The following is a 27,983-nucleotide window of genomic DNA, read 5'->3' on the forward strand; positions in this document are numbered from 1 at the left end:
AGCAACAAAATATACGCACTACAATCATAAAAAACATAACTAATTATGAATCGTAACTATGATTGGCTCGGCTGTCTGATAATTAATAAATTAAGGTTATAAGCCGAGGGAATAATTGATCATTAGTTTACACTTGGGGTGACATGCTCCACTCTGTCTAAACAGCGATAATGTTGTAGTTTTAGGGCATCTTTGCTCCTTTTATTTCTTTTCTTTCTTTCCCACTTTTGTTGTTCTTAGCTTATATTTGCTCTATACATCTTCTGATTTGTCTGTTTTGTTTGATTGAAGATGGAGAATGCATGCATGCATGCATGCATAACTATTGACTATTGTATTAGTTAATTACAAATTGTACACATATATCTACTTTTATTTTATCATATTGTTCCTTTTATATTGAATTGGACGCGTACTCGTAGGCATATCTATGGATGCGGCCAAAAGACAAAAGTTGTAAGGAAAAATCACCACTCTAACCGGTTGTTTATTGGAAAATCATCTGCAAATTGTGTTTATTAATACAATTATCCCTTTAATTATAGCTTTTAAATTTGATACGATTTCACCACAACAAAAAAAAAAAACTTTGATACGCCATTGTCTTAGCCTAGGTAAACGTACTTTATTGCTCGGCTCACTTATAAGATAATGAATATTTCTAACTCAATGCGATGCTTCTGTTTTGTGTCAATCAAACAAATATCATAGAAATGATAAAATATCAAATGTAATTATTGAAAGTCAGTTTTACTCTACTGTTTGTTTCATTTATGGGAGTTCCAAGTTATACTAGTCCAGTAAATCTATATTATAGTCTTTCTGAGTGATAATCATTTTTCATGACAATTTGAAGCAAATATCACTAGTAAAAATAGAGCGTACAGCCATGGACAATTCCGTAACTAAGGCTATATTTTCGTGGCTATATGACCACACAGTCACGGAAAGACACGGAAAAAAATCGTGTTTATACGATCGTGATCTAAAAAAATTCGTGTCTTTTGACATTATAACCACGTTTTTGGCACGCGTGCTTCGTAACTATGTTAGCCACGGATTTGTCAGGTAAATGTTCGTGACTTTCTCATTTAGTTTTAATAAAAATCTCATTTAGTTTTAATAAAAAAAAATTACCCATTGCAGATTAATCAAAATGATTTATTTACTAAAAAGCGAAAATAATTTTAATTATACAAAACAAATTGAAATAGAAAATAAAAATACTTCAACGGAGAAGGGTTTTGCTCTTTGCCGCTCTCTTTCTCCGCCATCTCCGGCACTCTCCTTCTGTCGCTGGATAGCTTCTTTTCTATATGCATTTCTTTCTTTGAATCCTAATAAATATTACAAAATCCAATTGTCTTTTTTGTTGAGTAAAAATTGAGAGATTTAACCTTTAAATATCGAATAGTGCTGACAGCGATGGGATCTGAGAAAAATGGTTAGATCTAAAGGTTGGATCTGAAACGAAATAGTTAGATCTGAAATAAAGATGAAAAAATGAGAGGAACAGAGAGATTTACCTTTGAGCTGGTTGATTCCAAGCTGAAGATCAAGAATTCGATGTCAAATTTCACAAACATATACAAACCTAAAAATGTTGATGATTTAAAGGGTCTGGAATTGTTGAAATAGAAAAAGCAAATACATTGAAGGAGATGAACACTAGAGAAGGAGAAGAAGGAGATGAAGAAGACGTACCGGCGGATTCAAGTCGGAGGTGTGTGAGTGACGAAGATCAGACGAAGGGAAGACAATTCTTGAAGAGGAAGAGATATGAGTGACGGCTTTATTTTTCTAAAGTGTTAAAGTCGAAGGACTTAAGGGTTTTCTTGGTTTATTAACTGTTTTTTCTTTTAATAAATTAACTAAAACAAAATAATTTTGATGTTAAATTTTCAGCTAATCCAGAAAACCCAAATATTTTGGTGCCAAACAATTCAGCTATCCCGCAAAAACCAAAATATTTGGTTACTTTTTGTTTTAGTAAAACAATTTTTTTTCCCCATAGTAAAATAGATTTATTAAAGCATTTTGGAAAGAAAAAACATGTTTTATAATTGGTAATCCGATTTTAGATTAGTAAGTTACAAAAGACACAGTTTATACAAATAGTCACGTATATATTATAACCATAATGTAGCAGAAAAAGTCACATAACAAACGAGACTATTTCGTGGCTAATTAAGCCACGATTAAATCACGAAAATGTTACATAATACATTATTTTTAATTTCGTGGCATTTTGTGACTTTTTTGTATTTAATTAGAAAAATGCCACGTAGTATCGTGACTCTTTCATGTCTATACGAGAAATTTCTACTAGTGTATATGATAGAACTCGTCTTTAATTTTGTAAATAAGAAATAAAAGTCTTACTAACTAATACAACAAGAAAACAGAAAAGTTATGGTTTTGGTACAGGGTTCGTAATATTATATCTCTGAAATAAAATTAAAATAATAAGAGAGATTCTAATTTTTGGTCGAGAATTTTGTGTAATGCCAACTTGATGCTGCCCAAGTTCCCAACCATGCATGTGCACTTACACCCCTAGGATATATGCTGTTTCCACATTTTTAATTTTAAATATTTTAGTATCGGATATATATTATACATTAATCAGAGAGCTGAAAGCCTGGAATAATAAGAAATATACTATTATATTTAGTTTTTTTTTCTTTTATATAAAGATCATGATCAGATTCTTCATATCTGTGAAATTGGTAATTAGAGTCAATTTTATCATCCGATTAATTATGTTGTGTTTCAAAATAAATTTTGAAAGACGATCATAACTATCAAGAACCAAAATCAAAAGTTTGAAAGACGAATTAAAATTATCTTTGACATTCTTTTGAAGTTGTAAAAGTTAAGTGTTGAAGAACATCTTGTTCTTTGTTTACAGATTATGAGATTAGCAACTTATAAAACATTAAAAGAAAAAAAAAAATAAAAATCAAAATCCCATAACGAGACGTTTGTAGAGATCCAGAAAGAAACAAGCTAGGCTTTTGTCATGTCACACCACCAAGAGGGACCCAAGATTCAACCGTCAGCCAAAGTTGACCACTTCTCTTCTCACGTAAGCGGCACTAATCCCATATGCCTCGGAGTTTATAAACTATACGAAGACTCTGACTCTGACTCACGCGCTCGGCTTATCCAATTTGGCCATTGATCCACCGGCTCGGCTCATATTCTTTGTATGAATGGAGCTGGATAATTCATATCCCATAATGTTATTGCTTACAAAAGAAAAAAAACTACTAGTAAACCACATATCTACCCTAATCAATTTTCCTTTTTTCGAGTGGTCGTTTATCGCTCGCTTTCTCCATCTGTGACAGTCTGATCTGATTTTAATTTAACAAGTTGGTCCATTTCTGACGAGTTGGATAACTAACCATAAAAGGCGAAATTAATGCATTAGATTCATAGAGTTTCTCGCTTATATTCTAGTGGTATACACTAACACACCCATTTGGTACCTTTTGTTTCGTGTGCCAAAAATCTTATGTACTTTTTTTGGTACCTTAAATGGGTCCGTTGTTACTGTTTTAGTGAAACAATAAATAAATGGTTACTTCGATAGACAACAACATGGGGTGGTGGCGCAGTTGGCTAGCGCGTAGGTCTCATAGCTACTGAGTGATCCTGAGGTCGAGAGTTCGAGCCTCTCTCACCCCAATAATTTTTTTTAGCTTCATTGTTTATCTCTACTTGGGCTTTTGGGCCTCCCTCAGTTACCCAAAAGGCCTTACTTGGTCGCTTAAGAACTCCTCACTAAAATTCCATGCCCATCACCATCACACAATACGATATCATGAGTAGGATCTTATGTCAACACAATCTCATACTGTAGTATTTATTTGTTCTTATTACATAAACGTAGAAACGTGAGAAGTGAAGTTGCTTTTACTGGAGTTTTTTATAGTATTGATTTTGTTGGCTTCGTCAAAACCCACGAGGTTCATAGTACATGTTTTAAATAAAGTAAGTATATGTGTAGTAAAAGGAAGGTTCAACGAATGAAAAGTGTTATTCCGGATTAGTTAGTTAATACAACAAGCAAGAGGATCTACTTTGTAATCCGATCCAAAGATAATAAAAATCACTCACTCATTCCCACGATCATGAACCGTACAAACTTCTAGATTTTCTCCTCCTCAATAGTTTTGCAATTTCCCATAAACTATGGTCGTCCTTTTTGACTACACAACTCACGTGCGCACGAAATTGAAGCATACGGCGCACCCATTCTTCAAGAAATAAAAGAAAAAAAAAACTTACAGAAACCAAAAAAGTCACGTAACAGTTTTTAGTAGTAATAAATTGAAGTTTTAATGCGCACGAGTGGGTTTGTTTTTTTGGGTACGAACGCGGTTACAACTTACAAGCGAGTCCGTGTCCGAGTACACCGGCCAACGGTCACCGTCAGATGGATACCTAACAAGTTGGTCCCATAACATGTTGAGTGTTTGTTTTTAAATCAAAACCGTCCCATAACATTTTTTTTTTTTTTTTTGCGTTTCTTTTGTTGACCCTATTAAATTTCGCGTCTTCATTGTGAAATTTGTATGAAAGTGTGAACGGGAATTGAGTTTTTATTAGTGTCACAGGCTGTGTGACTTGCTTGCTCTCTCACTTACATCACCCAATCTATAATATTCGCTGACTAACTGTACCAAAATCTACGGACGTTCCCGTTAGATTTTTATAAATTTTAATTTGGGAATATGTTTTCCTTAAAAAACGAAACAAATAAATTTAATTCAAAATATTTTAAATGAAAAAATAAGAAATACGTGTCTAATTTAAAATGATTATTATTTTTGTTTTATTAGATAAGAAACCAAAATAATTTTTTTTTTGTCAACAATCAAAATAAATTTAAAAAGCAAGAAAATCCAAATACTTTAAAGATATTAGATTAGGGGCTGTTATTGGAAAGGTGATTTCTAAATTCATATGGAATTGTAAATTTTAGAAATCAAAACAGATGGATTTTGAAATAACATGTTTTATCCTTGGATTTCAATCATTCTATTTTACACTATCAAATCCATTCAAATCCATATAAAACATAATGTGAAATTTGAAATCCAAAAACAAATCATTAAATGAATAACAAGGGATTTTAAAAAGTATTTGTAAATGACAGAACCAATAATACATGATTTTGATAAGTATTTTAAAATCAATGATTGAATAACACATGATTTTTGTTTGGATTTCCAAATCCATCAAAATCATACATCCAATAACCCCCCTAAATTCCAAATTTAGTTGGATCTTGTCATAAATTTAGTTGAAACTAATAGTAAAATAAACAATATATAGATTTTTCATCAATTAAGAAGAAGAAAAAAAACTATGATTATATATGGCTAAATATCTATTGTTTACATTTTTTCTGTTCCCAGTTAATTTTATGATTAATATGATAATCATTTTCTTAAGTTTTGACAAACAAGAAATTAACTAAAGATTTTATATGGCAAAATATCTATTGTTTAGATTTTTTTTTTTTTGTTGTTCCCAGTTATTTTCTGTATTAATATAATAATCATGATCTTAAGTTTGACAAAAAAAGAAAGTAAAAAAAAACAATCATTTTCTATATTAATCATATATTATCGACGTAAAACGAAATAGAGAAAACAGTCGTTAACACGTCAGATATGTTTCTTCTAAGAAAGCCCTGTCAACATAGAGCCAAACCTCTTTATATATACCGACGTTGAAATCCACGTGGCAATATTTCACACGTAGGTACACACGTGCGTGTGCCTGTTTATATATATATATATAACAAACCACAACATTAAACCACACACACACATCATCATCATATAAGAGACGAACGAACGAACCAGAAAAAAGAAGAAGAAAATGGAATGCAGAAAACACAACCACCATGGAAGCAAAGGAGTTTGCCCAACTTGTTTACGAGATAAACTCTCTCGGTTACCTAACACGACGTCGTACTACATCGTTCATCGATCCGATGATCGATCTACTTCCTCAACAACCGTTTCGTCTTCTCCGTCGTCACCGGCGGTGAAAGATCATCATCGGAGAGCTGGTTCGATGTCTATGTCTTTCGCTGTGAGGGAAGCGTTGAGTGGTAATCTAATCGAAGCTTTAGGTGGAGGAGGGTTGAAGAAAAGCAGATCTATGGCGCATGTTCCCAGGGATTATAATAATAATACTGTTAGGGATTCGACGACGAAGAAGAAGACGATCAAGGAGAAGTTGAAATCTACGACGGTTAAGAAGACTGGGTTTTGGACTAAGTTGCTTCATCTCAAAGGCAAAGGCGTTGCTGCTTCCGCCGCCACCGACGTCGTCGGTGGATTGGTTTCTTCACGTCAACGAGTTTATTAAATGACCCCCCAATTTTAGTCTTTTTTTTTCTTTCTGAAATTTTATTTTTGATGTGTACAGTTTACAGATAAAGAAAGTGAAATGGTGGAAAATTTAATGAAAGTGATTTTCTGATAATACGTAGAAATAATATACATTCGTATTACAAATTTGAAATTGACCAAAGATATATATATATATATACAACAAAGGTACGATGAACTTTCCTGTGATTTGATTTGAACAACCAATCAGTGATTTTGATCATTATCCTAAACTTGCGTGTTGTATATAAAGTCATATTAACAATTTGGCATCACAGCAGCCATGGAGTTTAAAATCAACAAAACGTTCTAATATTTTTCAGGCAATTTGTTCATTATATATAAACCGATAAATTTATGTATAAGTATACTATGTAACTAACAGTGAGCATACTACAACACAAAAAATATGGCCCTTTCCGACTCTTGGATGTTCCGTTATGAGATTCGTAACATTCAAATTAGCTTTTCATCAGTTTCTTGTAATGTTGTTTCTATACTATGGGTGACCAAATCTGGTGCTTGCTTTGCTTTGCTTTTCTTTCACTCGGCCTTTTCTTGGGTTTAAACGCAGAGTCTTTTCAAATTTTCACAACCACTATCTTCTTCATGGTCAAACCTCATCATCGTCATCGAGATAGTGTCCGTGTTCTACAGACCGGTTTTTCAGTCTCTGGAATATCTCATCTAGTGATTGTGGCACTGATGAAGTCACTACTCTGCTTGTGCTGGTTAGTGTTGTTGTTTCTGGTCCCTGTCTTAGTGGAAGAAACTTCTTGGTTGCTACATTCTCTTTAAAACTCTGGATTCCTTGTTTCATGTTTCGCCATGTGGAAGCCAAACGAGACGATGGCTCTCCTGATCCTTCACCATTACTACTTGGACCTGAACTGTCTGTTTCCAGTAAGGACACTTTAGCTGAAGCCATGTTCTCTGGCTTTTTGATAGAAGATGGCGAGTGTTTGTTCTGTTGTTCTCTAATGGCTGCATATTTGTTTGTGATTGCTTCTCTGGCTGATCCGTATTTACGGGACATATCATCTTTCGATGAACTTCCTTTCACTGTGTCTATGTCATAGCTCGACGACATCTTCATTTCAACAGACGAATTTTCCTGCAAAAGACTTAGTCAGGCGTTGGAACAAAAAACACTATGAGCTCTGCTTTTATATGTTATCGGTTTACTACTTACAGAGAAATTGCTTCCTGGTTCAATGTCAACATCGTTGAAGTTCCTTGCTAATGGAAGAACATGCTCGCCGACTTTTTGCCCTTCTTCGAGCCATGTTCGTTCTAAGGATTGGAAAAGAAAGGGGATTGAATCCAAACACGAGTTATTATTAGTCAAATATCAATGCAGAAAAAAATCACTATGGTTTTTTTTACCTTTTTTAAGAATCATTACCCCCGAAGGATCAAACCCGTCTGTATCCTCGCTCTCTGTTTGAAATCTAAATCTTTTCCAGCTACCAAAGTAATTAAATATGCGATCAAAGAAATTGCTTGCAACTAGCAATGTGTAGATAACCATTATGAGCGGATATATTTCATTGAACCGTTGCCCAAAGACCGGGACAGCATCATCGATTCTACCCATTTTCTGCAGAAACAAATGAAAAACATTGCAAAGAAGCTCAGTTATGGCATAAAATTTAAAGACTTCTAAGACGACGAAATGCGCAAAGGAAGAGACAGAAAAAATACCTTCTCAAATATAGTCTCGGAATGAAGTTGAATGAGATTAATAAAATTGTAAGATATTGGTGGCGCATATCGAGCAATCATCCTGAAGAGATACATAAAAACCATTTATAAGCATGTGAAATTCTTTATCTAAAAAAAAGGATCGTTCGATATTCACTTACGAGCAAATCATAAGTAGATTCACAGAACTTGTTTGTCGAGGAGTCAAGGAATAAATCATCAGCATCCCAATTTTAAAAAGTGAATAGTATGTACAGACGCACATATACACCAAAGGTACAAAAGCAAATGCCTGAAAGCAAAGTGATCGGGATTCAAGAAGTCAGTTGAAACAATTTGCTGATATATAAGGTAACAAGATATGACGCGCTCCATCAAAGCGAGAATTGAACCAAAATGTAAAGTACAATATACCTGCACTAGCAGTTCATCGGATTTGACAGAGCTAATAAGTATTGAGAAGAGGGACAAGTCCAGTTTACTAAGAAGGAGAGTTGCCTCTGCTAAAAGAATTGCAGCAGACATAATCCCCATAACTACTGCCAACACCACCTGAATTTGTTTCTTCAATATACACCTCCACATAAATTCTGCCAATAGTAATAATGTACATAAGTATTCTCATGCAATCGACAACTCTACTCAGGGTTGATTTCATTCTTTCTATTCTGTTCTTTTCAAAGTGGGAACTTTCCACCTCAGTAACACGTTCAGTAGGTTTACAGAGCAAATAAGTACAAATGTATTTGAATAGTTTACCGAATGTGTCGAGAAAATTCCCCATATTTCCAGTTCGAGTAGCTCTGAAGCTCGAAATGTATTTCCTGAAATACGGTTTAAAAAAAGCTGCGTAAGGTGAAAGGTATCATAAACTTGTTTAAAATAACTGACGGAAGAGAGATGAAATGATCGAAAATCTGACCATCCAGTTGCATCACGGCGTTCATAATTCTTCATTGTGTCTTCAAGAACAAGGGCCTCGGTAACGTAAGTTAGATACTCACTGCAAACAGCCCATAGTGAGACATTACTAGAGATTTCGAAATAAAACAGCTGCAACTTAGTCTATTAATGGAACAAGTTTCCTAACAAAGTATTATAAGAAGTTAAGACAGGGCCTCTACCCTCTAGAAAGTTCTCCATACCTTTTATATCTGTAATATTCATCCTTGGCATTTCGAAGGTGTCGCCTTAACGTTGCCATCGATTTCTCATCTGTGTCATAGTCCATATCATTTTCACCCAACTGACCACCTTGTGGCTTAAATGATGGGTCTTCCCTGAACTGTATAATATATCATCAATAAAACTGGAGAAGTTCTAGTCACAATATAAGGATTTTGGGAGGTAGAAGTTACCATTTTAGCCAGCATAGCATCTATAACATTCATGTATGGTCTCATAGGATCACGCTTGGACATTTGAGTTGAAGTCGCTTGAGCAACCTAGCAAGGCAATAGTTAGGGGGTGATAAACAGTCTGACAAGAACACAACACATGTCACAATTTCTGGAGGGAGCACAGTGTAAAGTTATTTGAATTGCTAAAAACTCAGGGTACTTAACTACGTGAAGAAATTTACTTAGTTTACTTTAGATACAAAGTCTGCTAAATGGAATATTTCTTTATATCTTAAATTGCCCCAATGAGGATCTCATGAACTCTGATATATAAACGAAGTTCTTAGTTAAGAGGGTATATTTAATAAGAAAATGAGGAAAAAAACTTGTTTAACCCAGATAAACTTACTACAATCGCATTTGAAAGTTCTTGATGGGCATTATCAAGTTTCACAGCAATTTTGGCAATTTTGTGAGAGAGAACTTTTTGGCGGGTGGTCCAGTCTGCATTCTTCCAAAGGGTCTTAGGTATTTCGCTCAAGCCAAAGCCAAGAAGAAATGCACCAGTCACCAGCCCAAAAGTATTTGAACATGCCATAGCATAACCCAAAATGCTTCCTGTCCTGTTAACATACAAGAACGCCTCAGTCAAATAATCCAGGAACGAATGTAACTTTCACACTAGAAAAAAAAGATTGGGCACCAGATATTCTAAACCCAGTGAGCCATATATCATCTATTGCTAGACGATGAGCAATTGAGTTGCAACACTAATGACAAAAGCAAGAGATACAAATCCGATATATAAGTATATTCAACCATGAAGGAACATTTTACCAGTTCCTGTGCATCATGATGAGAAGGATAAGACCGAGAAGACCAATGAATCCCAGAACTAGATAGAAAACTAAGTTGACATGTACGCTAGTCTTCAATCTCTCTGACACTGTAAAGTCTCCAGCATCTTCAAAACCCTGAATAAGGGGCACCACTGCCCTGTTTAGAGGTAACATAGTTTAATATAAATGTACAATACATAGATTGTTAGGGCAACCAAAAAAAATTTACACCTAAAAGATAACAACCATACAGATAAAAGTGATTTGACATACATGGGACACATACTGACAGATTAACTAAGGTATTTTTTTTTCAAAAATAATCTGGTTTTACCACCTAATATTGGATCTGATCAGGAAAAATTGTACTGTAAAAGGCATGCGTCAGAGAAAAAGGCACTGAAAAATTCAACCAGTTTCATACCAGGTGAGTAGAAACGTACTCCAGTATGACCAACTCCATAAGAAGGAAATGGCGCCATTCTCAGGATGATCAGGTTGCAGAGATAGTGTCTGCAGAACAGAAGAAGACAAATTTGAAATGCCTTGTTCGCCTAAGTTTTGTTCAAATCCAAATCAAACATGGCAAACCGAAATCTAGCTACCATTGTTTCATATATCTTGCACTAAACGATGAAGCTTTCCGAATAATATTCCTCAGTAGCTCTCACCATGAGAAACCTAAGCTTACTACTACCCCTAAATTGAGTTTTGTTAACCCCCAGATCAGCTAAGACTTCAAGCCTTAAAAACCTTCAGTGAGTCTTTCAAACTCTTACAACATTTAACTACCAGTTTCAAATTACTATAAGCCGTATTCAGAAGCCACATTCTTCAGCTAAATCTTAATCCTACGTATGAAACTTTAAGGCAAACCACACGATTCAATTGCAAATCAAGCAAATAAGTCCTGGTAAAGACCAATTCGATCAGAATCGCGCACTAGTCCGAAATTGAAAACGAAACTTGGGGTGTACCTACCGTCCAAATGTCGGCAGGAGCGAGGATGATAACGGAGACGGAGCAGAACCAGGTGTATCCAACGGTGATAAGAACGTAACGAGGAATCTCCGGTCCGGCGAAGTATCGGAGCGTGGAAACAACTAATCCAAGGGTTAGAGGCAACGAGATCAGATAGAAAACCCACATCTCTCCCTCTCTCGATGCAGTAGACTCAATCAACTATCAACGGAAAAGATAAAAACAACCGGAGCTTTTTCAAAGGCCGGCCGCGAGATCGCTCGACCTGTCTGTGTGTATGTTGTTAGCGCGTGAGAGAAACGCGCCGTTGAGAGGAAGGTCTCTCTCTCTCTTGTTGTTGTTGTTCCGTTTTCGTTTTTTTTTTCTTCGTCTTTCAGGTTGTTGGTTCGATCTCGGTTCGGTTCATCGACGAAGAAGAAGAAGAAGTAAACAGCTTTTAGGGAAACGTAAATAAATATTTAACTTCGTTGAGAAGAATTAGTCCGATTAATAATAAATAATTTTATCTTTTAAAATTGTACTCTTTTAAGATTAAATAATTTCAACCAACAAATCTAAATTAATAGTATCATTTTTTATCCGTTATGAAAGATACGCCGGATTTAATGATAATCTGATTTTTCTAAAGTCATTAAATAATGTCATTTGTTGTTTTCTGAAGGAACATACAATTTTTATATTCTTTTTTGTGATCATGCTGCGCATTTTCGCAGTTTTTTTAATGAAAAAAATATGTTTTTTTCTTGCTTTTTATAATTTAATTATTAATTAGTGGTATCTTTAAAAAAAAAACTAACTTCATTATTAATTCAGTAGAAGATAATTTCAACAAAGTTTATGCCTCTAGGAATTGGGCTGCACTTACTAAGCCCTCCTAACCTGTGATATTGATAGTTAGAAACTGGGCCTGACTAAAACCTAACATCCAAGATACTTTGATGTTATCAATATTGGCCTGGTTACACCTATATCCAACATCCAAGATACTGTAGTTTTTATGTTATGGTTTTTGATTAATAGAAAATACAATATCGTTTGTTAGTTTGGTTTTGGTATAAACACTTTAAATATCCGCGTGAAGAAATAAATGTAACGTGATTCACGTTTTTCCAAACGTGTTGCTGTTGCCAGGTCAGCGCAAATCTACTTGATTCATGTCCGATATTGTGACTTGTATCCAACAAATGTCTAATTCATTCGTAAATTGACAAGATTCACTTTTATATACGCGTTCCCACTTACCTATTTAAAATTAGTACTTCATTTATTCGTTCATCAACTAAAGCATCAAAGATTGTCAGATTCCTATTACTCTTTTAATCCCTCTGATTAAGATAGTCAACCAAATCTCTGCACTGTATTCCTGGTTTATAAAAAGTAAAAGACATTTCAACATCGACCGTTCGTACTCTATCCGTCCATATTTCCTTTTGCCATATCCAACGGCAAATTGATGATAGAATAGAGCCTACCGACAAGATCATCATGACACGTTTAGGTTTTGTCTACCGGTTAACACCGTCCAATCCATGACTCATATCCAGCAACCAGAGAATCCTATACCGTAAACCCCACTTCCCATTTCCCTTTGTTTCTTGGTACTTTAACAGTACTATCACTTTTATTTTTCAAGATGCCATAGTAATTGATTTAAGTACTAGTAGTGGGATCCATCATCCATAGCTAAAATGCACAAAACTACCAAACACGTGTGGAACTAAAATCTTACTGAACTGATGAAAGTACCTAACATTAAAACTAAATCCGGACTTTCAACTTTTTTTTTTTCAAAAGTCAAAACTGAAAGTCATTAGATATTTATAGTTACACGAAATTATATATACCAAACTCAATAATATCAAAATTTATTTATGAAGTTTATACATAATCTAAACTATAAAGAGGATTGAGCAACTCTTTTAGACAGTTCCAGAAAAAAAGAATTTAGGTATAATTGCACAAATAGTTAATTGATTTAAAATTTGAAAATTGTAAAATAAGAAAAATATATTATTATATACTATTAAATTTGGGCTGGATATTATATAATAACACTAGTGAATAAAAAACGAAAAAAGAGAGAACATTTCTCGAATAAAACTAAGGGCAGATACACTCTATAAATAGCGGCTGTTATAAAACATCTTATAATTATATAACTAAATATAGCGTCCGTATTTGATTCTCTTTGAGATATCAAGATCAAGAGTGAGAGTGAGAGAGAGAGAGAGAGAGAGAGAGCTATGTCGTCGTCGGCGGTTGAGTTTATGGCGGAGCAGCGGAGATGCAACGACGATGGCAACGGCGGAGAGACGGTAAAGAAAGACGAACTTGGTCATTTCCTTTCCGAACCGTCGGCTCCAACAATTTCTATCCCAACGGAATCTTTCCTCAGAGCAGCAACGTTACTCAAGAACCAGGTGCGTAAGATAAGGACGTGACGCCTCACACGGCTAACGTAAGCCAGATCCCCGTACGTTGGCTCATTAATCATATATGTTTCTTGGTCGATGTATATCTAGGTTGTGGAGGCCACGTGGAAAGGCGGTGTCGAAGCTCTTGCCCCTGCTGGTTCGGGTCCGGTGCTGGATCCGACTGTGTACACAGGACTACTAGGCACAGCGTTCACCTGCTTGAAGTCGTACGAAGTCACGAGGAACCATCAAGATCTGCTAACTTGCGCAGAGATAATCGACAGGTGTGCTAACGTTGCACGTGCCACGACCAGGTGAAAAATATCTTCGCCACTAAGTTCCTTAGCCGAGTAAACATCAAATAAATAAAGTAAAAATAACCAAAAATGTAATCTAATCACTTTGAAGAATATTTTGAAAATAAAATTCGAATAACTTGCCTGACAGAAAAAAACACATAGGCAGATCGAGTAGCATTAATACAAAGATGTCACTTTTATCCAATTATTGTCGTCTATAACAGTATGATTCACTACCATGAAAAGTATGTAAATCTTCAATCTATGAAATAATAATATCTACACACTCGTTCAAAATTGTGAATTGTCGTTTTCTAACTAATAATTAGATTTTATATAATGCTCATGAATAGGCACGTGACGTTTTTATGTGGAAGAGGAGGAGTTTATGCGCTTGGTGCAATCGTAGCCAATTACAGAGGAGACCAATCAAAACGTGACCACTACCTTGGTCTTTTTCTTGAGGTTCAAATCTTTTTTTACTTTTTACTATAGATTCACTGCTTTGATCCAACGTGAGATTTGGTCTAGTGGACTTTCTAAATTATGCTTTTCTTACAAGCAGCTCGCAGAAGAGAGAGAGTTACCGGCAGGGCCAGAGGAAGGAGGATTTGGGATGTCATATGACCTTCTCTATGGAAGAGCGGGTTTCCTTTGGGGTGCTCTGTTCCTAAACCGATATCTCGGTGAAGGCACTGTTCCTGACTATCTCTTATCACCCATCGTTGCAGCTATCTTAGCCGGTGGACGAGTTGGAGCCGCAGATCATGAAGCTTGTCCTCTGTTATACAGGTTTGTGCAATATAGCTAGTGTGGTTCCTGTTTTGGTTTAGTAGGAAATATATCTTAGTTTTTTTGTGGCTTTTTATTAGGTTTCACGGGACTCGATTTTGGGGTGCGGCAAACGGATTAGCTGGAATCTTGTACGTGTTGCTACATTTTCCTTTATCGGAAGAGGATGTAAAGGATGTTCAAGGGACGTTGAGGTATATGATGAGTAATAGGTTCCCGAACAGCGGAAACTACCCGTGCAGCGAAGGTAACCCGAGGGATAAGTTGGTCCAATGGGCTCATGGAGCAACCGGCATGGCCATTACTTTGGCTAAAGCATCTCAGGTGTTTCCAAGGGAAAGGGATTTCCGAGAAGCAGCCATTGAAGCAGGAGAAGTAGTGTGGAAGAGTGGCTTGGTGAAGAAGGTAGGTTTAGCTGATGGAGTTGCTGGTAACGCCTATGCTTTCTTGTCGCTTTATCGGTTAACAGGAGATGTTGTATACGAAGAGAGAGCAAAAGCATTCGCGAGTTACTTGTGTCATGATGCAAGAGATCTCTTGGATATGTCAAGGCAAGAAGAAGCAGAACATGATTATTCTCTTTTCCGGGGACTAGCTGGACCAGTATGTCTATGGTTCGATCTTGTGTCACCCGTAGATTCTAAGTTTCCTGGTTATGAGATATGATTTAGATAAAACTGTTGGTTCCATTATCTTGTGAAACGATCTTTAGGTTCCCCGGTTTATTCCTTTTTCTATTATCTAACATTCTTGCAAAAGAAGAATAAAAGTAGCATGAAAAGATCAGCTTAGTGGTTTAAACGGTGTTGGTAGTATCACTAAGACAACGGAGAATGCAACCGAGACCAGCTCTCTCTGTTAGTTTCTCGTGAATCATCAAACACTGGTCGCATGTAGATTCGTCTCCAGTCGAAAGGCCTCTATACAAGTACCTGATCCACAACATTCAAGCAAAAACAAGAATGAATAAAACTGACTTCCTCATGTAGCTAGCTAAAGCTAGGTTGAGGGGCTTACTTCATGAGAATGTCGTAATACTCGGCACCAAGAGCATTCAACATTCCGTCGATATCCCTTATCGCCATGATAACTTTGTGCACAACTATCCAGTTAGCTGACTACAATTTTCACCAATTGAGAAACAACCATTTATCAAAAAATTACATCATCTTTTTGGTCAGGAACAATAAAAAAGTGAGGGAAACAGAGAGACCTTGCAACGTTCATCGAGAGTTTTGGGAGGCGAATCATCGAGAGCTGTTTTCAGAGCTTCGATATGTTTGTAACTGGACAAACAAAGTAAACTATTAAAGGTCTTCTGAGAAAAGTAAGAAAAAACAAAAGAAAATCTAGGGTTATACTGTTTGAGTAAGCTCTCTATCTTTTGCGATTTGGTTTCGATCATCGCGATTATTGCCTCTGCATTATCAGCTTCAACAACTTCTGATGCTCCAGCCATTTTGGATCTCTCCTTCTCTAACCCCTCCAGCAAATTTATCTGAAACATAATCAACTCATGTAAATTCTTCATTCAAATCGAAAACTTGCTGCATAAGGAAACACAGAGGATTTGAATTACTAATCAAAGGGAAGGCAATGCACAGCTTGTCAAGCCAATAAAAAAAAGGCAAAAGAGACGTAATGATCACGAGAATTCAATTATACTCAGATGGTACACAGCTTCAGATCAGATCAGAATCCAGAAATGTCAGGATCAAACCATACATGGATCGACGAAGGATTCGAAAGCTTACGTGAAATGAAAGAGAATCAAGCGATCGAGCTACCGATACAGAGGGTTTCTCAGAATTGTGATACCAATTAAAGATCGGACGCTACAGTTTTTAATTGTAACTTTTTTTTTTTTCTCTGGGTGTAGTAACAAGAGAAGTGGAAAAGCTGTTATGCTGGTACATAATTGTAATAAATGAAAAAATGAACATATACAAGTCCGTGATTGCAAAATAAAACCAAGTTAATCAAATTAAGGTCCAATTTGACCTTTTAAGATAAGTTTTCAATACTCAAAGCCCCCATAAAAAAACTGCTAATCAAGCAACAAAACGAATCACACAACTCTGTATTAGGAGAAACAATCCCAACCAGAGTCTTACAAATATCTATATATATATATTGTCAAGTAAAAAATCCAAGAATCGATTTGGGTTTATCTAAGAGTTACAACACATGTTACTCTTCGTTGTTGGTATCACTTGACCAGGACCAGGAACAATATCAATCTTCTTACCAGCAAGAGACCCAGGATTACCATTCTCTTGATCTTCACTCGCGGCAAGACTTTTCTTGTTCACAATGTTAAAGATCTCAGTCAAAACCGTGGAGAAAGCACTCTCGACATTGGTTGCGTTAAACGCAGATGTCTCCAAGAAGAACAAACCTTCTTTCTCTGCAAATTCTTTAGCATCTTCAGTAGGTATAGCTCGTTGATCAACAAGATCTGACTTGTTACCAATAAGGATGATCACAATGTTCTTATCTGCATGAGCACGCAATTCTTCTAACCATCTTGGGATATGATCAAAGGTTTGACGTCTTGTTATATCATAAACCAACATCGCCCCAACCGCTCCTCTGTAATATGCACTCGTTACCGCTCTGTATCTGTTTTATACCAAAACCACACATATATACAGATAGAAAGCTTATGATAAGCATATGATTAAGGCATTAAATGTGGTGATTAAGCTTAAGTTTCTAATTTTGTACCAATCATACAACTATGGAAGCTGGTTTAGTCTACTTACTCTACACATAATTTGAAATCCAAATCTCATAATTTGTTTCTTAATTACTACTTTAGATCGATCCTAAACTAAACTATCATCTATCATCGGATCGAGATCTACGTTCAGAAGTAGCTAAAAAGAGTTCCGGAGAGAGAGAGAGAGAGATCGGAGAATATACCGTTCTTGGCCGGCGGTATCCCAGATCTGAGCCTTAACGCTCTTGTGATCAATAACAAGCGTCCTAGTCTGAAACTCAACGCCGATGGTGGCTTTAGAATCCAAACTGAACTCGTCTCTCGCATATCTCGCCAGTATCTGAGATTTCCCAACCGCTGAATCGCCGATTAGTACCACTTTGAACACGTAATCAATCTTCTGCGACGGATCTCCGTATCCTCCTCCTCCACTCGTCATCTTCGCTTTGAATTTTGAATCCTCTGTTTCAAAAGCTTTTACAGAAAAGTGAGCTTTTGAAGTTTTAAACGCAGAGAGAGAGAGAGATCTTGATACACTCGTTGTCGTTGTCAACTATTTAGTCAATATTAATTGATGACGTGTTTAATTTAATAACCGTTGGATTTAGCCGGCTCGAATCTAGGGGCTGATCTGACAGAGACGACAATTATCTCCTCCCTCTGCAAGCAAGGCGCATGTTTTTTGGTGATGACGTCATCAATAAGGTAAGTTCGGATCTTAAAACTGGGCCATAGGCCCATTAGTTTATGATAAATGGCCCGGATTGATGATGATTACGTGTCGCTATCCGAATTGACCAAAAAGTGCCCTAAGCGTTTTTTTGTTCTCAGGGAAATAGAAAAAGCAAAAGCAAACGTTGCGACGGAGAGAGAGAGAGAGAGAGAGAGAGAGAGAGAGAAGAGAGTACGATGGAGGAAGAGGAGCACGAGGTTTACGGGGGAGAAATTCCCGACGTCGGCGAAATGGATGGTGATATGGACGCTCCTAATCCCGATTTGGATATGGCTGCTGCTGATGATGATGCGGTTAAGGTTGTCCTGCTACGCTCTTTTTTTTTTTTTCTCTCTTTACTGTTTCGTTCAGCTTAATCTGATTGATCATCTCGATTGATTTTTTTTGTAATCGCGTGTATATATGTTTGATTGGTGCTTTAATACATACTAGGAGTTGGATGAGATGAAGAAACGATTGAAGGAGATGGAGGATGAGGCTGCTGCTCTGCGTGAGATGCAGGCTAAGGTCGAGAAGGAAATGGGAGGTCAAGGTATTCGTCTCTTTGTTCACTAGAATTCGGTGCTTTGATTTCATTCACCGTCGTCGCTAGGTTTTTCTAATCGTTAGTTATGGTGTTTGGATCTATCTTTAAATTCTAAGAACTGTGAATTAAGTTATGTTATGCTGTTGTTGATTAAAGTGTTTTTGTTCAATTTTGATATTCCAGATCCTGCTAGTATTGCAGCAAATCAAGCAGGCAAAGAGGAGGTTGATGCTCGATCAGTTTTTGTTGGCAATGTAAGAACGAACGCTTATGTTTATACTTAGTTCTGTTGTTGAGTCATATAGCTTCTGTTTGGTTCCATGATTTTTATGTCTTTTTGATCTAAAATGTTCATTCTTCTAGACTTTGAATACTTTTTCATTATGGATGTTGGCTTTTATTATAGTACGCCTGTGAAGTCTATGATCTGATTCTGTCCTGTTCTTGATCCATGAATAAATTCGCGACATGGAATGTCATCAAATTTTGTTCACATAGTGTGTTATGAAGTAGGTGAATATATCACTAGTTAACTATGAATTTTGGTGTAATGTCACACATATTTGTTGCTATTGCTTGCACTAGATGTCAGTGATATCATTAGTGATAACTCTGCTAGTTATGTTAGTATACACATCTTCAATGGGAGATTTTCACGTTGACGAAATCAACGATATGTTGTTAGTTTACACATCTTCAATGGGAGATAATCACGTTGACGAAATCAACGATATGTTGTTAGTTTACACATCTTCTGTTAATCTACATCTTCTTCAATCTATAAATCAAATTTCATATGTTTATTGATTAGTCTGTTCAATTTTGAGGATGTCTGTAGTTTTTGTTTTTTGGCGTTCAGTTTTACTTTTCTTATGATTTTTCTTACTACAATCGCAGGATTGTTCTCATTCTTGAAGTTCTTATTTGCTCTGGGTTGTCAATTAGGTTTCGTGGGGTCATTACATTTTTCCTTTTATAGACTTGCAAAAGATCTGTTCTGTTTTGTTGTGGAACATGATGAAAAAAGCTATAAAAAAAATGCAAAAAGAATTGAAAAAAAAGCTATAAGAAAAAAGAATAAAAGAAAAGAAGTCAGTACGTTTTACTGTTTTAGAGCATTAGGAAATGTAGAAAAGGAAAAATGTCATGACTCTGAAGGAAAAAAAGAGATATCTGGAGAGGGGATAATGTTTGAGTGAAGGATTTTACAATCCATCCTCGAGAAGATAGCCTCTGAAGAGCTGAATCAAGATGGCGGATGCTTTCTAGTCAAGGCTCATAGCTGCTATCAGCAGCAGACTTTGTTGAGTTTCTTGTTTGCCGAACTTGTTAATTTGATGGATTACTCTGTGTGTGCGCAGTGAAAGACGCCATGGGTTTATGCTTGTTTGCTATATATTATAACTGCATATCTCACTGTGCAGGTTGATTACGCTTGTACTCCCGAAGAAGTGCAGCAGCATTTCCAAACATGTGGCACTGTCCATCGGGTGACCATTTTAACAGACAAATTCGGGCAGCCAAAGGGATTTGCTTATGTAGAATTTGTCGAAGTCGAAGCTGTTCAAGAGGCTCTACAACTGAATGAATCAGAGTTACATGGTCGTCAATTGAAGGTATATATTAATATGATCTTACTATACCATCATCAAACCAAACACTTTTATAATGGGAAAATAGCTTTACGTTTTCATTATTTTCTCATCTGTGGCTTGAATAAATTTCAGGTCATGCAAAAGAGAACAAACGTTCCTGGATTGAAACAGTTCCGTGGTAGAAGATTCAATCCGTACATGGGTTACCGGTTCCGCAGACCTTTCATGCCTCCTTACATGTATTCCCCATATGGATATGGGTAAGTTGGACTTAAAACCAAGACATATATTGATATGGGTTACACAGCTTTCTCCACTTCTCACTTTTTTAATTTTTTTTTGTATTTCCAGAAAAGCTCCTAGGTTCAGAAGGCCGATGCGTTACATGCCGTACCAATAAAAGCCGTCATGGTTAAGGATAGAGCGGATTAGCTATTTTGGGAGCGGAGGATGCATGTATGGGTTAATTACCCATCCTTTATTGAGCTTTCTATATGACTCTGGCCCTTTCGCCTTTAGAACTTTGCTCGTGAACATTTTGGAAACTTGACTGGTATTATAAGTTTCATATCGTTTTGATATGAATCATATGATTGGATTAAGTGTCACTTATATAATGCCTGTGATTGTTGACTCCGTTGACTATTTAAGGTCAAAATATGAGTTGACTTATTGATTTTGTGTAAACCATTATTAAGCAATGATTTAGTTAGTTTAATGTCCATCCGGCGCATTTTATCTAGGTTAATGCTACTATGCGCCCAGTTTCAGGTTCTCTTTTGATGAGGACGTTAAGGTCATAGCCATTATTTTCTCGCAATGACTTTTGAGTCAGTCACTTTAGTTGTAGATCCGAAAAGACGATAATGTCCTTATCGCTTCCTTCCCGATACGCTCTCTTCTCAGGGTCGACTCCTGTTCGCATCAGCAAGAGCAACCTCTGCTTCGCCGTCTCCGCCGTACAAATTTCTCGCCGGAATTCTATATCGTTGCCTCAGCCTATCCTCCTCCGTCACGTCATCTCTACCCGGTCTAATTTGGAGATCGATCGAGATTGTAGAGCTCATGCGTCTTCTATCGGATCATACGAAGACAGCTCTTCTGCAGACGCCAATTCCGATGGATTCGATTTGGGGAGCTTTGTTTCATTCGCGGAGGCGCTTTGTATTCTATCATCCGCCGTGATTTCGGTGGTTCTCGCGGTGAATTACGTGGTGGTTGGTGAAATTGGGAAAAAGGTTTTGTCTTTAGGTTTCGTTGGATTGGTTGGTTCAGTCGCCACTGGTTCTTGGCTTAGACGACGGCAATGGATGAGGATTTGCAAAGGAGCGAGAGAGAGTGAAGGGACGAACTTGATTCGAAGGTTGGAGAAACTTGAAGAGGATTTAAAAAGCTCGACCACCATTGTTAGAGTTCTTTCTAGGCATCTGGAGAAGCTTGGGATTCGGTTTCGGGTCACCCGTAAAGCTCTGAAGGAACCCATTTCTGAGGTAAACAATCTCATTGTGCCTTGTCTCGAGCTTCCACACTGTAAAAGTTTGATTCTCTATGTGAAAATTTGGATGAAAGGGAACAAGTTGTGATTTTGGGAATTGAATGTGTGAGGAAGTAACAAATGTTTGGGATAATCTTGCAGAAGAGATTCAGATATTTTCAGTTTGCAGTTTCTGACTGATCTATGTAGCTGTCTTTTGCATCAAATTTAGTTCTTTTTGTGCTGTATGTATCTAAAAGAGCTTGGTTTGTTTTGTCCAAAGACTGCAGCTTTGGCTCAGAAGAATTCTGAGGCCACAAGGGTATTAGCTGCACAACAAGAGATATTAGAGAAGGAGCTAGGCGAAATTCAGAAGGTTCTGCTCGCTATGCAGGTATATCTCAATTTAGGATTTGATCATTATAAAACTCGAAACTGGTTTGTATCCCCATTAGTTAGTAGAAGTGTCTTCTAAGCTAATGCCATTGCTGAAATGAAGATATCGATAACTAGTTTCCTTTGAGCTCATGAAAGCTGGTTGCTTGCTTTGCAGGACCAACAGCGAAAGCAACTCGAGCTAATTCTTACAATCGCAAAGAGCAGCAAGCTGTTTGAGAGCAGTAGTAGCAAGCAAGCGCCTAACGAGCAGAAAGCCAATAAAGCAGCAGAGGAACCCTCAACACCTAAACAAGTATTGGTTCAATAAACCAGACACAATGCAAACACACAAGAACCAGCGACGACAATGTGTAAGTTTTGTCTAGACAAGTTTTTCCTGGACTCTTGAACCCAAGAGAGAGAACACTGAAAGATGGAGAAGTCACTGTAGTATTGTTGCTGTATTTGTCATCATCATTGTTTTGGGTTTGTAATATTCACTTGTTTCCTTATAATAAGACAGTTCTTGACGATGATTTTAATAAAGCTTCAGACGAACCTATTCACATGTATCACTGACTTAGCTAACCTCAGTAGATCCAAAATGTGATCATATGAAACAATTAGAGAATGAATAACAACATGGGGTGGTGGCGCAGTTGGCTAGCGCGTAGGTCTCATAGCTACTGAGTGATCCTGAGGTCGAGAGTTCGAGCCTCTCTCACCCCAATCTTCTTTTTAATTTTGCATTTTCCCAGTTTAAATCTTTATTTTATTTGTTAATCACATCTTCTTATAATTAAAAGAGAAGTACATTTTAAAAAATGTCTAAAATGTTGGCTTTATTTACAGCAATTGCCACTCAATAGAACATTAAGGAGAATGTTAATTGAAATTAAAAAGGGTAAAGTTGAGATTAAGAATTTTAATTAAAAAATCCAACCCGTTTAGAGAAGATCCGCGTGCTTGTGTAGGATCTTTAAGCGGGTTATCAATTTTTCTTTCTTTCATCATCTCCATTGAATCTCTTTGGATAATTGCTTCTTCAGTCGGTAAACAATAAAACAGATCTTTAATTTGAATTATTAAATCAGTCATGATGTGTTCGATGGAGTTATTATTTATATATCATGACAATTTAAAACTCAAAATCTTTACAAAAAAACATATCTTTGTTCTTAACATAGAAATCAATAATTAAGTTTTGGATCTAACATATTTTGTATAGAAAATAGAGATAATAAGAAGAACATATGAAAATCAGGACTTAGGTTTCGGTTTTTACAGAGATCGATTGAGGAAGAAGACGAAGGTAATATTGTCATTTTACCATATATAAAACAAAACAAAATTGAAGTTAAATGTGTGATAGTTGTGTTCGAACTCAACACCTACGACTATCAAAACAACAACCCTTGAGCCAGTAGACTATGATACATTAGTAGAATTACTCTCAATATCTAAAACTATATACTACGCGTTAAGCTATATTATTTTTCTTAAAATAATGATTTTATAAATTTTCTTAAATCGATTAATCTAAAGCATATTCTTTAAACCGATTAATCAATATTAATTAAAATAGAATTATTCAAAGTATATTTCCAAAATTAGGTTAACCAAATCATTAATTCGACTGTTTGAATTTGGAAATTTGGCACCTTGATTTTGTAGTTACTAATGTAGTTAGTACCTTGATTTTGTGTAGGTGGAGACACGAGACCTCCAAAATATTGTGACTCTATATATATCGGATAAATGATGACCATTTGTTTATACTGTATATATTTGTAAATCGGATAGACTACATAAATATGGATCTACTATTACATTAATAAAGTAGGTTAATAAACGGGTCAAGTATGAATAACGGGTATTACTATATGGTGCTACTACACTCTATAATATGAAACAAACTGATCATATATAAATTAGTAATTATAGCTTTTAAAACTTAATAATTTGAATTTTTTATTATTTTTAATATAAGAAATAACTGTAAATTAAAATTTACTTAGTAATAAACATAAAAGATCAAAAATCTAAAAATTATAAAACATTTGACCCGCGGTGTACCGCGGGTTCGAACCTAGTTCAAAGCATAATCATCATCATGATTAACTTTATTTTTTTATTTAAGCACGCACCAAAAGCAGTTTTACAAGCTTTTTTTTTGTTTGGTATCTCTTTGACTAGACACGGCGACAGTCATAATTGCGATATGCTTCAAAGACTTTTTCCATCTAATAACAGACAACAAAATGTAAATGAACAAAGAAAGAAAATCAAAAGTTATTTGATTTTTCGAAGAGAACAACAGAGTTTTTTAACTCTCTTCTTACAAGTGTTTCTCATTAGGAAGTGGAACCATCCATCCAAGTTTTGTTGGGGTTTTTTATTCGACTCTGAGTGAATCTTTCGTGCTGGAGTTAATTCTTTTTCACTTTTTTTTTGTTTTGGATTCTCTTCTCTGCTTCGAGTTTCTTTTTTATTTTTGGGACCCTTCTCTTTCTTTTAGCTCTTCCCAAATCTCAGTTTCTCAAATTTGGCATCTTTAGATTTGGGTTTAGTTTTTTTCCGCGAAAAGTATTGAATTTTTGGATTTTATCTTCAGGGCAACTGAAAAGGTTCCTTTTTTTTTTTTTACTATAGAATTTTGGATTTCCCGTAGTAGATCCACTCTATGATCTACTAAGCTCAAAGTTATGTTGTAATTTTATTGTTCAAACGTTTCTTGTAGTTGCTACAAGTTCTTAAAATCCGACATTTTGAAATTTGCTAGCTCTTTAGAATAAATGGCTCTGGCTTTTATTACTACTGCCTTGGTGTTGTTTACATCTTTATGGTCACCTGTCTCACCAGATGCTCAAGGTCATTTCATTTCTCCTTTTGTTTGTCTCTTCAGAATTTTCTTTACTACTTTCTACGTTTTGTCAAAGTACAGCTCTTTTCGTTTAACAGGGAATGCGTTGTTTGCGTTGAGGAGCTCGTTACGTGCATCCCCTGAACAGCTAAGTGATTGGAACCAGAATCAAGTTGATCCTTGTACTTGGTCTCAAGTTATATGTGAGGACAAGAAACATGTCTCTTCTGTGTAAGTTTTAATAACACTTAAGCTAAATTTAGTGATTTTGGGTTGAGTGAATACAATAAATTTTGTTATATGGTTGTGATTTGCAGTACACTGTCTTACATGAACTTCTCGTCCGGAACCTTGTCTTCAGGGATAGGAATCTTGACAACCCTCAAGACTCTGTAAGTGCCTTTGCTTAGTCTTTTCTTTTTCTGCATTGTTTAGTTATATTGAGGGATTCATTGTTTTTTTTTGGGGTCGTAGTACATTGAAAGGAAATGGAATTATGGGTGGAATACCAGAATCCATTGGAAATCTATCTAGCTTGACCAGCTTGGATTTGGAGGATAATCAGTTAACTGGTCACATACCATCCACTCTCGGCAATCTCAAGAATCTTCAGTTCTTGTAAGTGACTCTACTCACTCAGATTTCTTGAAACTTGTGTAACATCTTTGGGACAATGAATAATAAAGATCATGTCTTTGTTTGGCCAAGCAGGACCCTGAGTAGGAATAACTTAAACGGGACTATCCCAAATTCAATTACGGGCCTATCAAAACTGATAAATATGTGAGTGGTTGCTCTTCGTGTTTTCTTTTAAACCCTTAATCGAGAACATTCCTGAGTGTCTTAAATGCTGTTGCTTGAACTACTTTTGCAGTCTGCTCGACTCAAATAATCTCACCGGTGAGATTCCTCAGAGTTTATTCAAAACTTCAAAATACAAGTGCGTTAGAGTTCTTCTTTTAGTTTCAAAACACAAATGTTTACAGTTTCCATTTATTTTTTATCACTAATCTTAGTTTAGTCTTTTAGTTTCACAGCAAACAACTTGACTTGTGATGGCACTTACCCTCAACCTTGTGTAACAGTGTCGAATCCTTCAGGTAGAATTACATGAGTTTGCTGCTATAGTCATGTTTTAGTTGCCATTTACCTTACCTGCACAGATTCTAAGTACAGAGAGTTTGTTTTTGCTCTGATAGGTGGTTCAAGCAGTAAGACTGGAATTATCGCTGGAGTTGTTAGCGGTATCGCAGTTATTCTCCTTGGACTCTTGATGTTTTTCTTCTGCAAGGATAAGCATAAAGGATATAAACGTGATGTGTTTGTGGATGTTGCAGGTATGTGATAATAGTCAATCATTCTCGTTTATGGTTACATAGGAACTATAGAAATGGTCTCAAATCTTTAACTTTCGTTCCCAACTTTGATTTCAGGTGAAGTGGACAGAAGGATTGCGTTTGGACAGTTGAGAAGATTTGCATGGAGAGAGCTTCAATTGGCTACAGATGAGTTCAACGAAAAGAATGTTCTCGGACAAGGAGGCTTTGGGAAAGTTTACAAAGGAGTGCTTTCGGATGGCACGAAAGTGGCTGTGAAAAGATTGACTGATTTTGAACGTCCAGGAGGAGACGAAGCTTTCCAGAGAGAAGTTGAGATGATAAGTGTAGCTGTTCATAGGAATCTGCTTCGTCTTATCGGCTTTTGCACAACACAAACCGAACGTCTTTTGGTGTATCCTTTCATGCAGAATCTAAGTGTTGCATATTGCTTAAGAGGTAAAAACAGAAACAAAAGCTTTTTACACTTTTGGTTTCTGGAGTAGAAGGTTTTGTGTAATTTGGAGTTGCGGGTTTGATAATATGCAGAGATTAAACCTGGTGATCCAATTCTGGACTGGTTCAGGAGGAAGCAGATTGCGCTAGGCGCAGCACGAGGACTTGAATACCTTCATGAACATTGCAACCCGAAGATCATACACCGAGATGTGAAAGCTGCAAATGTGTTACTAGATGAAGACTTTGAAGCAGTGGTTGGTGACTTTGGTTTAGCCAAGTTGGTAGATGTTAGAAGAACCAATGTGACCACTCAGGTCCGTGGGACAATGGGTCACATTGCACCTGAATGTATATCCACAGGGAAATCATCAGAGAAAACTGACGTTTTCGGGTATGGAATTATGCTTCTAGAGCTTGTAACTGGACAAAGAGCGATTGATTTCTCGCGGCTAGAGGAAGAAGATGATGTCTTATTGCTAGACCATGTTAGTAATCTATGTTTCTTCTCAAGCTTCACATGTTGTGATTTAAATAATAATAGTTTCTTGTTTTTTTTTCAGGTGAAGAAACTGGAAAGAGAGAAGAGATTAGGAGACATTGTAGATAAGAAGCTTGAAGAAGATTATGTGACAGAAGAAGTTGAAACGATGATACAAGTTGCATTGCTATGCACACAAGCAGCACCGGAGGAACGACCAGCGATGTCTGAAGTTGTAAGGATGCTTGAAGGAGAAGGGCTTGCAGAGAGATGGGAGGAATGGCAGAATCTTGAAGTCACTAGGCAAGAAGAGTTTCAAAGGTTGCAGAGGAGATTTGATTGGGGTGAAGATTCCATTAATAATCAAGATGCCATCGAATTATCTGGTGGAAGATAGGAAACAAAATTACTTAAAAGATTCAAAAGATAGAATCATGTGATCGATCACATCTGTAAAGTAGAAGAAGAATCAAATGGTTCTTCATAAATGGCCTAGGTAAGAATGAAACAGTTCTTCATAATGCTCACCAACGGATATATACTTCTCATGTGTGTACTCATTCCTATCAATTCACATAACTGAACAAAATCACTATTTACAAACTCCAATAATTTTCAGTCTCTACTACACAGTCTAGTCACAGTGCTTCTTCC

General features: G+C 36.3%; 7 protein-coding genes, 1 long non-coding RNA gene and 3 other non-coding genes across 14 annotated transcripts; 7 read left to right on the forward strand and 4 right to left on the reverse strand.

Annotated features, from left to right (window-relative positions):
* Positions 1-1,147: 1,147 nt before the first annotated feature.
* On the reverse strand, positions 1,148-1,869 carry LOC147949369 (uncharacterized). Of its 2 annotated transcripts, none has more exons than XR_015574640.1 (3): positions 1,705-1,869; positions 1,527-1,594; positions 1,148-1,337 (listed from the first exon to the last, which is right to left on the reverse strand). It is a non-coding gene; the product is annotated as an uncharacterized LOC147949369 (long non-coding RNA). The 2 variants fall into 2 exon arrangements; XR_015574638.1 differs by having other exon boundaries at positions 1,148-1,432; positions 1,705-1,836.
* Positions 1,870-3,608: 1,739 nt separating this feature from the next.
* TRNAM-CAU (transfer RNA methionine (anticodon CAU)) lies at positions 3,609-3,693 on the forward strand. The gene is given in 2 exon segments: positions 3,609-3,646; positions 3,658-3,693. It is a non-coding gene; the product is annotated as a tRNA-Met (tRNA).
* A 1,916-nt stretch (positions 3,694-5,609) lies between these two features.
* Positions 5,610-6,510, forward strand: LOC104743872 (protein SALT UP-REGULATED GENE A). Its single transcript, XR_015572377.1, has one exon. It is a non-coding gene; the product is annotated as a protein SALT UP-REGULATED GENE A (transcript).
* A 221-nt stretch (positions 6,511-6,731) lies between these two features.
* On the reverse strand, positions 6,732-11,813 carry LOC104743881 (uncharacterized). 2 transcript variants are annotated; one of them, XM_010464918.2, is made up of 14 exons: positions 11,281-11,813; positions 10,724-10,812; positions 10,298-10,456; positions 9,870-10,083; positions 9,479-9,565; positions 9,266-9,405; positions 9,043-9,123; positions 8,880-8,944; positions 8,535-8,710; positions 8,282-8,412; positions 8,121-8,202; positions 7,803-8,016; positions 7,609-7,709; positions 6,732-7,530 (listed from the first exon to the last, which is right to left on the reverse strand). In XM_010464918.2, the coding sequence occupies exons 1-14, from the start codon at positions 11,446-11,448 to the stop codon at positions 7,030-7,032; spliced, it is 2,208 nt and encodes a 735-aa protein (XP_010463220.2). In that variant the 5' UTR covers positions 11,449-11,813; the 3' UTR covers positions 6,732-7,029. The 2 variants fall into 2 exon arrangements, with proteins under 2 accessions (XP_010463220.2, XP_087331187.1); XM_087475061.1 differs by having other exon boundaries at positions 10,298-10,451; positions 11,281-11,749.
* A 1,498-nt stretch (positions 11,814-13,311) lies between these two features.
* On the forward strand, positions 13,312-15,586 carry LOC104743914 (lanC-like protein GCL1). The gene is made up of 5 exons (XM_010464948.2): positions 13,312-13,700; positions 13,803-14,008; positions 14,347-14,458; positions 14,559-14,785; positions 14,866-15,586. The coding sequence occupies exons 1-5, from the start codon at positions 13,524-13,526 to the stop codon at positions 15,449-15,451; spliced, it is 1,308 nt and encodes a 435-aa protein (XP_010463250.2). The 5' UTR covers positions 13,312-13,523; the 3' UTR covers positions 15,452-15,586.
* LOC104743899 (actin-related protein 2/3 complex subunit 5B) lies at positions 15,210-16,678 on the reverse strand. The gene is made up of 5 exons (XM_087475074.1): positions 16,540-16,678; positions 16,147-16,283; positions 15,999-16,071; positions 15,803-15,903; positions 15,210-15,717 (listed from the first exon to the last, which is right to left on the reverse strand). Exons 2-5 carry the CDS (start codon positions 16,242-16,244, stop codon positions 15,582-15,584), a joined length of 408 nt encoding a protein of 135 aa, XP_087331200.1. The 5' UTR covers positions 16,245-16,283; positions 16,540-16,678; the 3' UTR covers positions 15,210-15,581.
* A 64-nt stretch (positions 16,679-16,742) lies between these two features.
* Positions 16,743-18,128, reverse strand: LOC104743892 (ras-related protein RABA4a). The gene is made up of 2 exons (XM_010464928.3): positions 17,711-18,128; positions 16,743-17,407 (listed from the first exon to the last, which is right to left on the reverse strand). Exons 1-2 carry the CDS (start codon positions 17,944-17,946, stop codon positions 16,957-16,959), a joined length of 687 nt encoding a protein of 228 aa, XP_010463230.1. The 5' UTR covers positions 17,947-18,128; the 3' UTR covers positions 16,743-16,956.
* A 159-nt stretch (positions 18,129-18,287) lies between these two features.
* On the forward strand, positions 18,288-21,048 carry LOC104743923 (polyadenylate-binding protein 2). The gene is made up of 6 exons (XM_010464955.3): positions 18,288-18,539; positions 18,673-18,772; positions 18,950-19,020; positions 20,191-20,382; positions 20,494-20,621; positions 20,713-21,048. Exons 1-6 carry the CDS (start codon positions 18,417-18,419, stop codon positions 20,759-20,761), a joined length of 663 nt encoding a protein of 220 aa, XP_010463257.1. The 5' UTR covers positions 18,288-18,416; the 3' UTR covers positions 20,762-21,048.
* On the forward strand, positions 20,810-22,749 carry LOC104743932 (uncharacterized). The gene is made up of 3 exons (XM_010464964.3): positions 20,810-21,851; positions 22,119-22,229; positions 22,389-22,749. The coding sequence occupies exons 1-3, from the start codon at positions 21,228-21,230 to the stop codon at positions 22,539-22,541; spliced, it is 888 nt and encodes a 295-aa protein (XP_010463266.1). The 5' UTR covers positions 20,810-21,227; the 3' UTR covers positions 22,542-22,749.
* Positions 22,750-22,857: 108 nt separating this feature from the next.
* Positions 22,858-22,942, forward strand: TRNAM-CAU (transfer RNA methionine (anticodon CAU)). The gene is given in 2 exon segments: positions 22,858-22,895; positions 22,907-22,942. It is a non-coding gene; the product is annotated as a tRNA-Met (tRNA).
* Positions 22,943-24,358: 1,416 nt separating this feature from the next.
* LOC104743942 (putative LRR receptor-like serine/threonine-protein kinase At5g65240) lies at positions 24,359-27,938 on the forward strand. Of its 2 annotated transcripts, XM_087492721.1 has the most exons (12): positions 24,417-24,840; positions 24,954-25,084; positions 25,175-25,307; positions 25,394-25,468; positions 25,551-25,694; positions 25,788-25,859; positions 25,951-26,016; positions 26,106-26,176; positions 26,276-26,413; positions 26,510-26,851; positions 26,942-27,336; positions 27,412-27,938. In XM_087492721.1, the coding sequence occupies exons 2-12, from the start codon at positions 25,009-25,011 to the stop codon at positions 27,724-27,726; spliced, it is 1,827 nt and encodes a 608-aa protein (XP_087348847.1). In that variant the 5' UTR covers positions 24,417-24,840; positions 24,954-25,008; the 3' UTR covers positions 27,727-27,938. The 2 variants fall into 2 exon arrangements, with proteins under 2 accessions (XP_010463273.2, XP_087348847.1); XM_010464971.3 differs by having other exon boundaries at positions 24,359-25,084.
* The last annotated feature ends 45 nt before the right edge of the window (positions 27,939-27,983 follow it).

The sequence above is a fragment of the Camelina sativa genome, chromosome 2, assembly GCF_030686135.1.
Source record: "Camelina sativa cultivar CO46 ecotype springtype chromosome 2, ASM3068613v1".
Classification (NCBI taxonomy): Eukaryota; Viridiplantae; Streptophyta; class Magnoliopsida; order Brassicales; family Brassicaceae; genus Camelina; species Camelina sativa.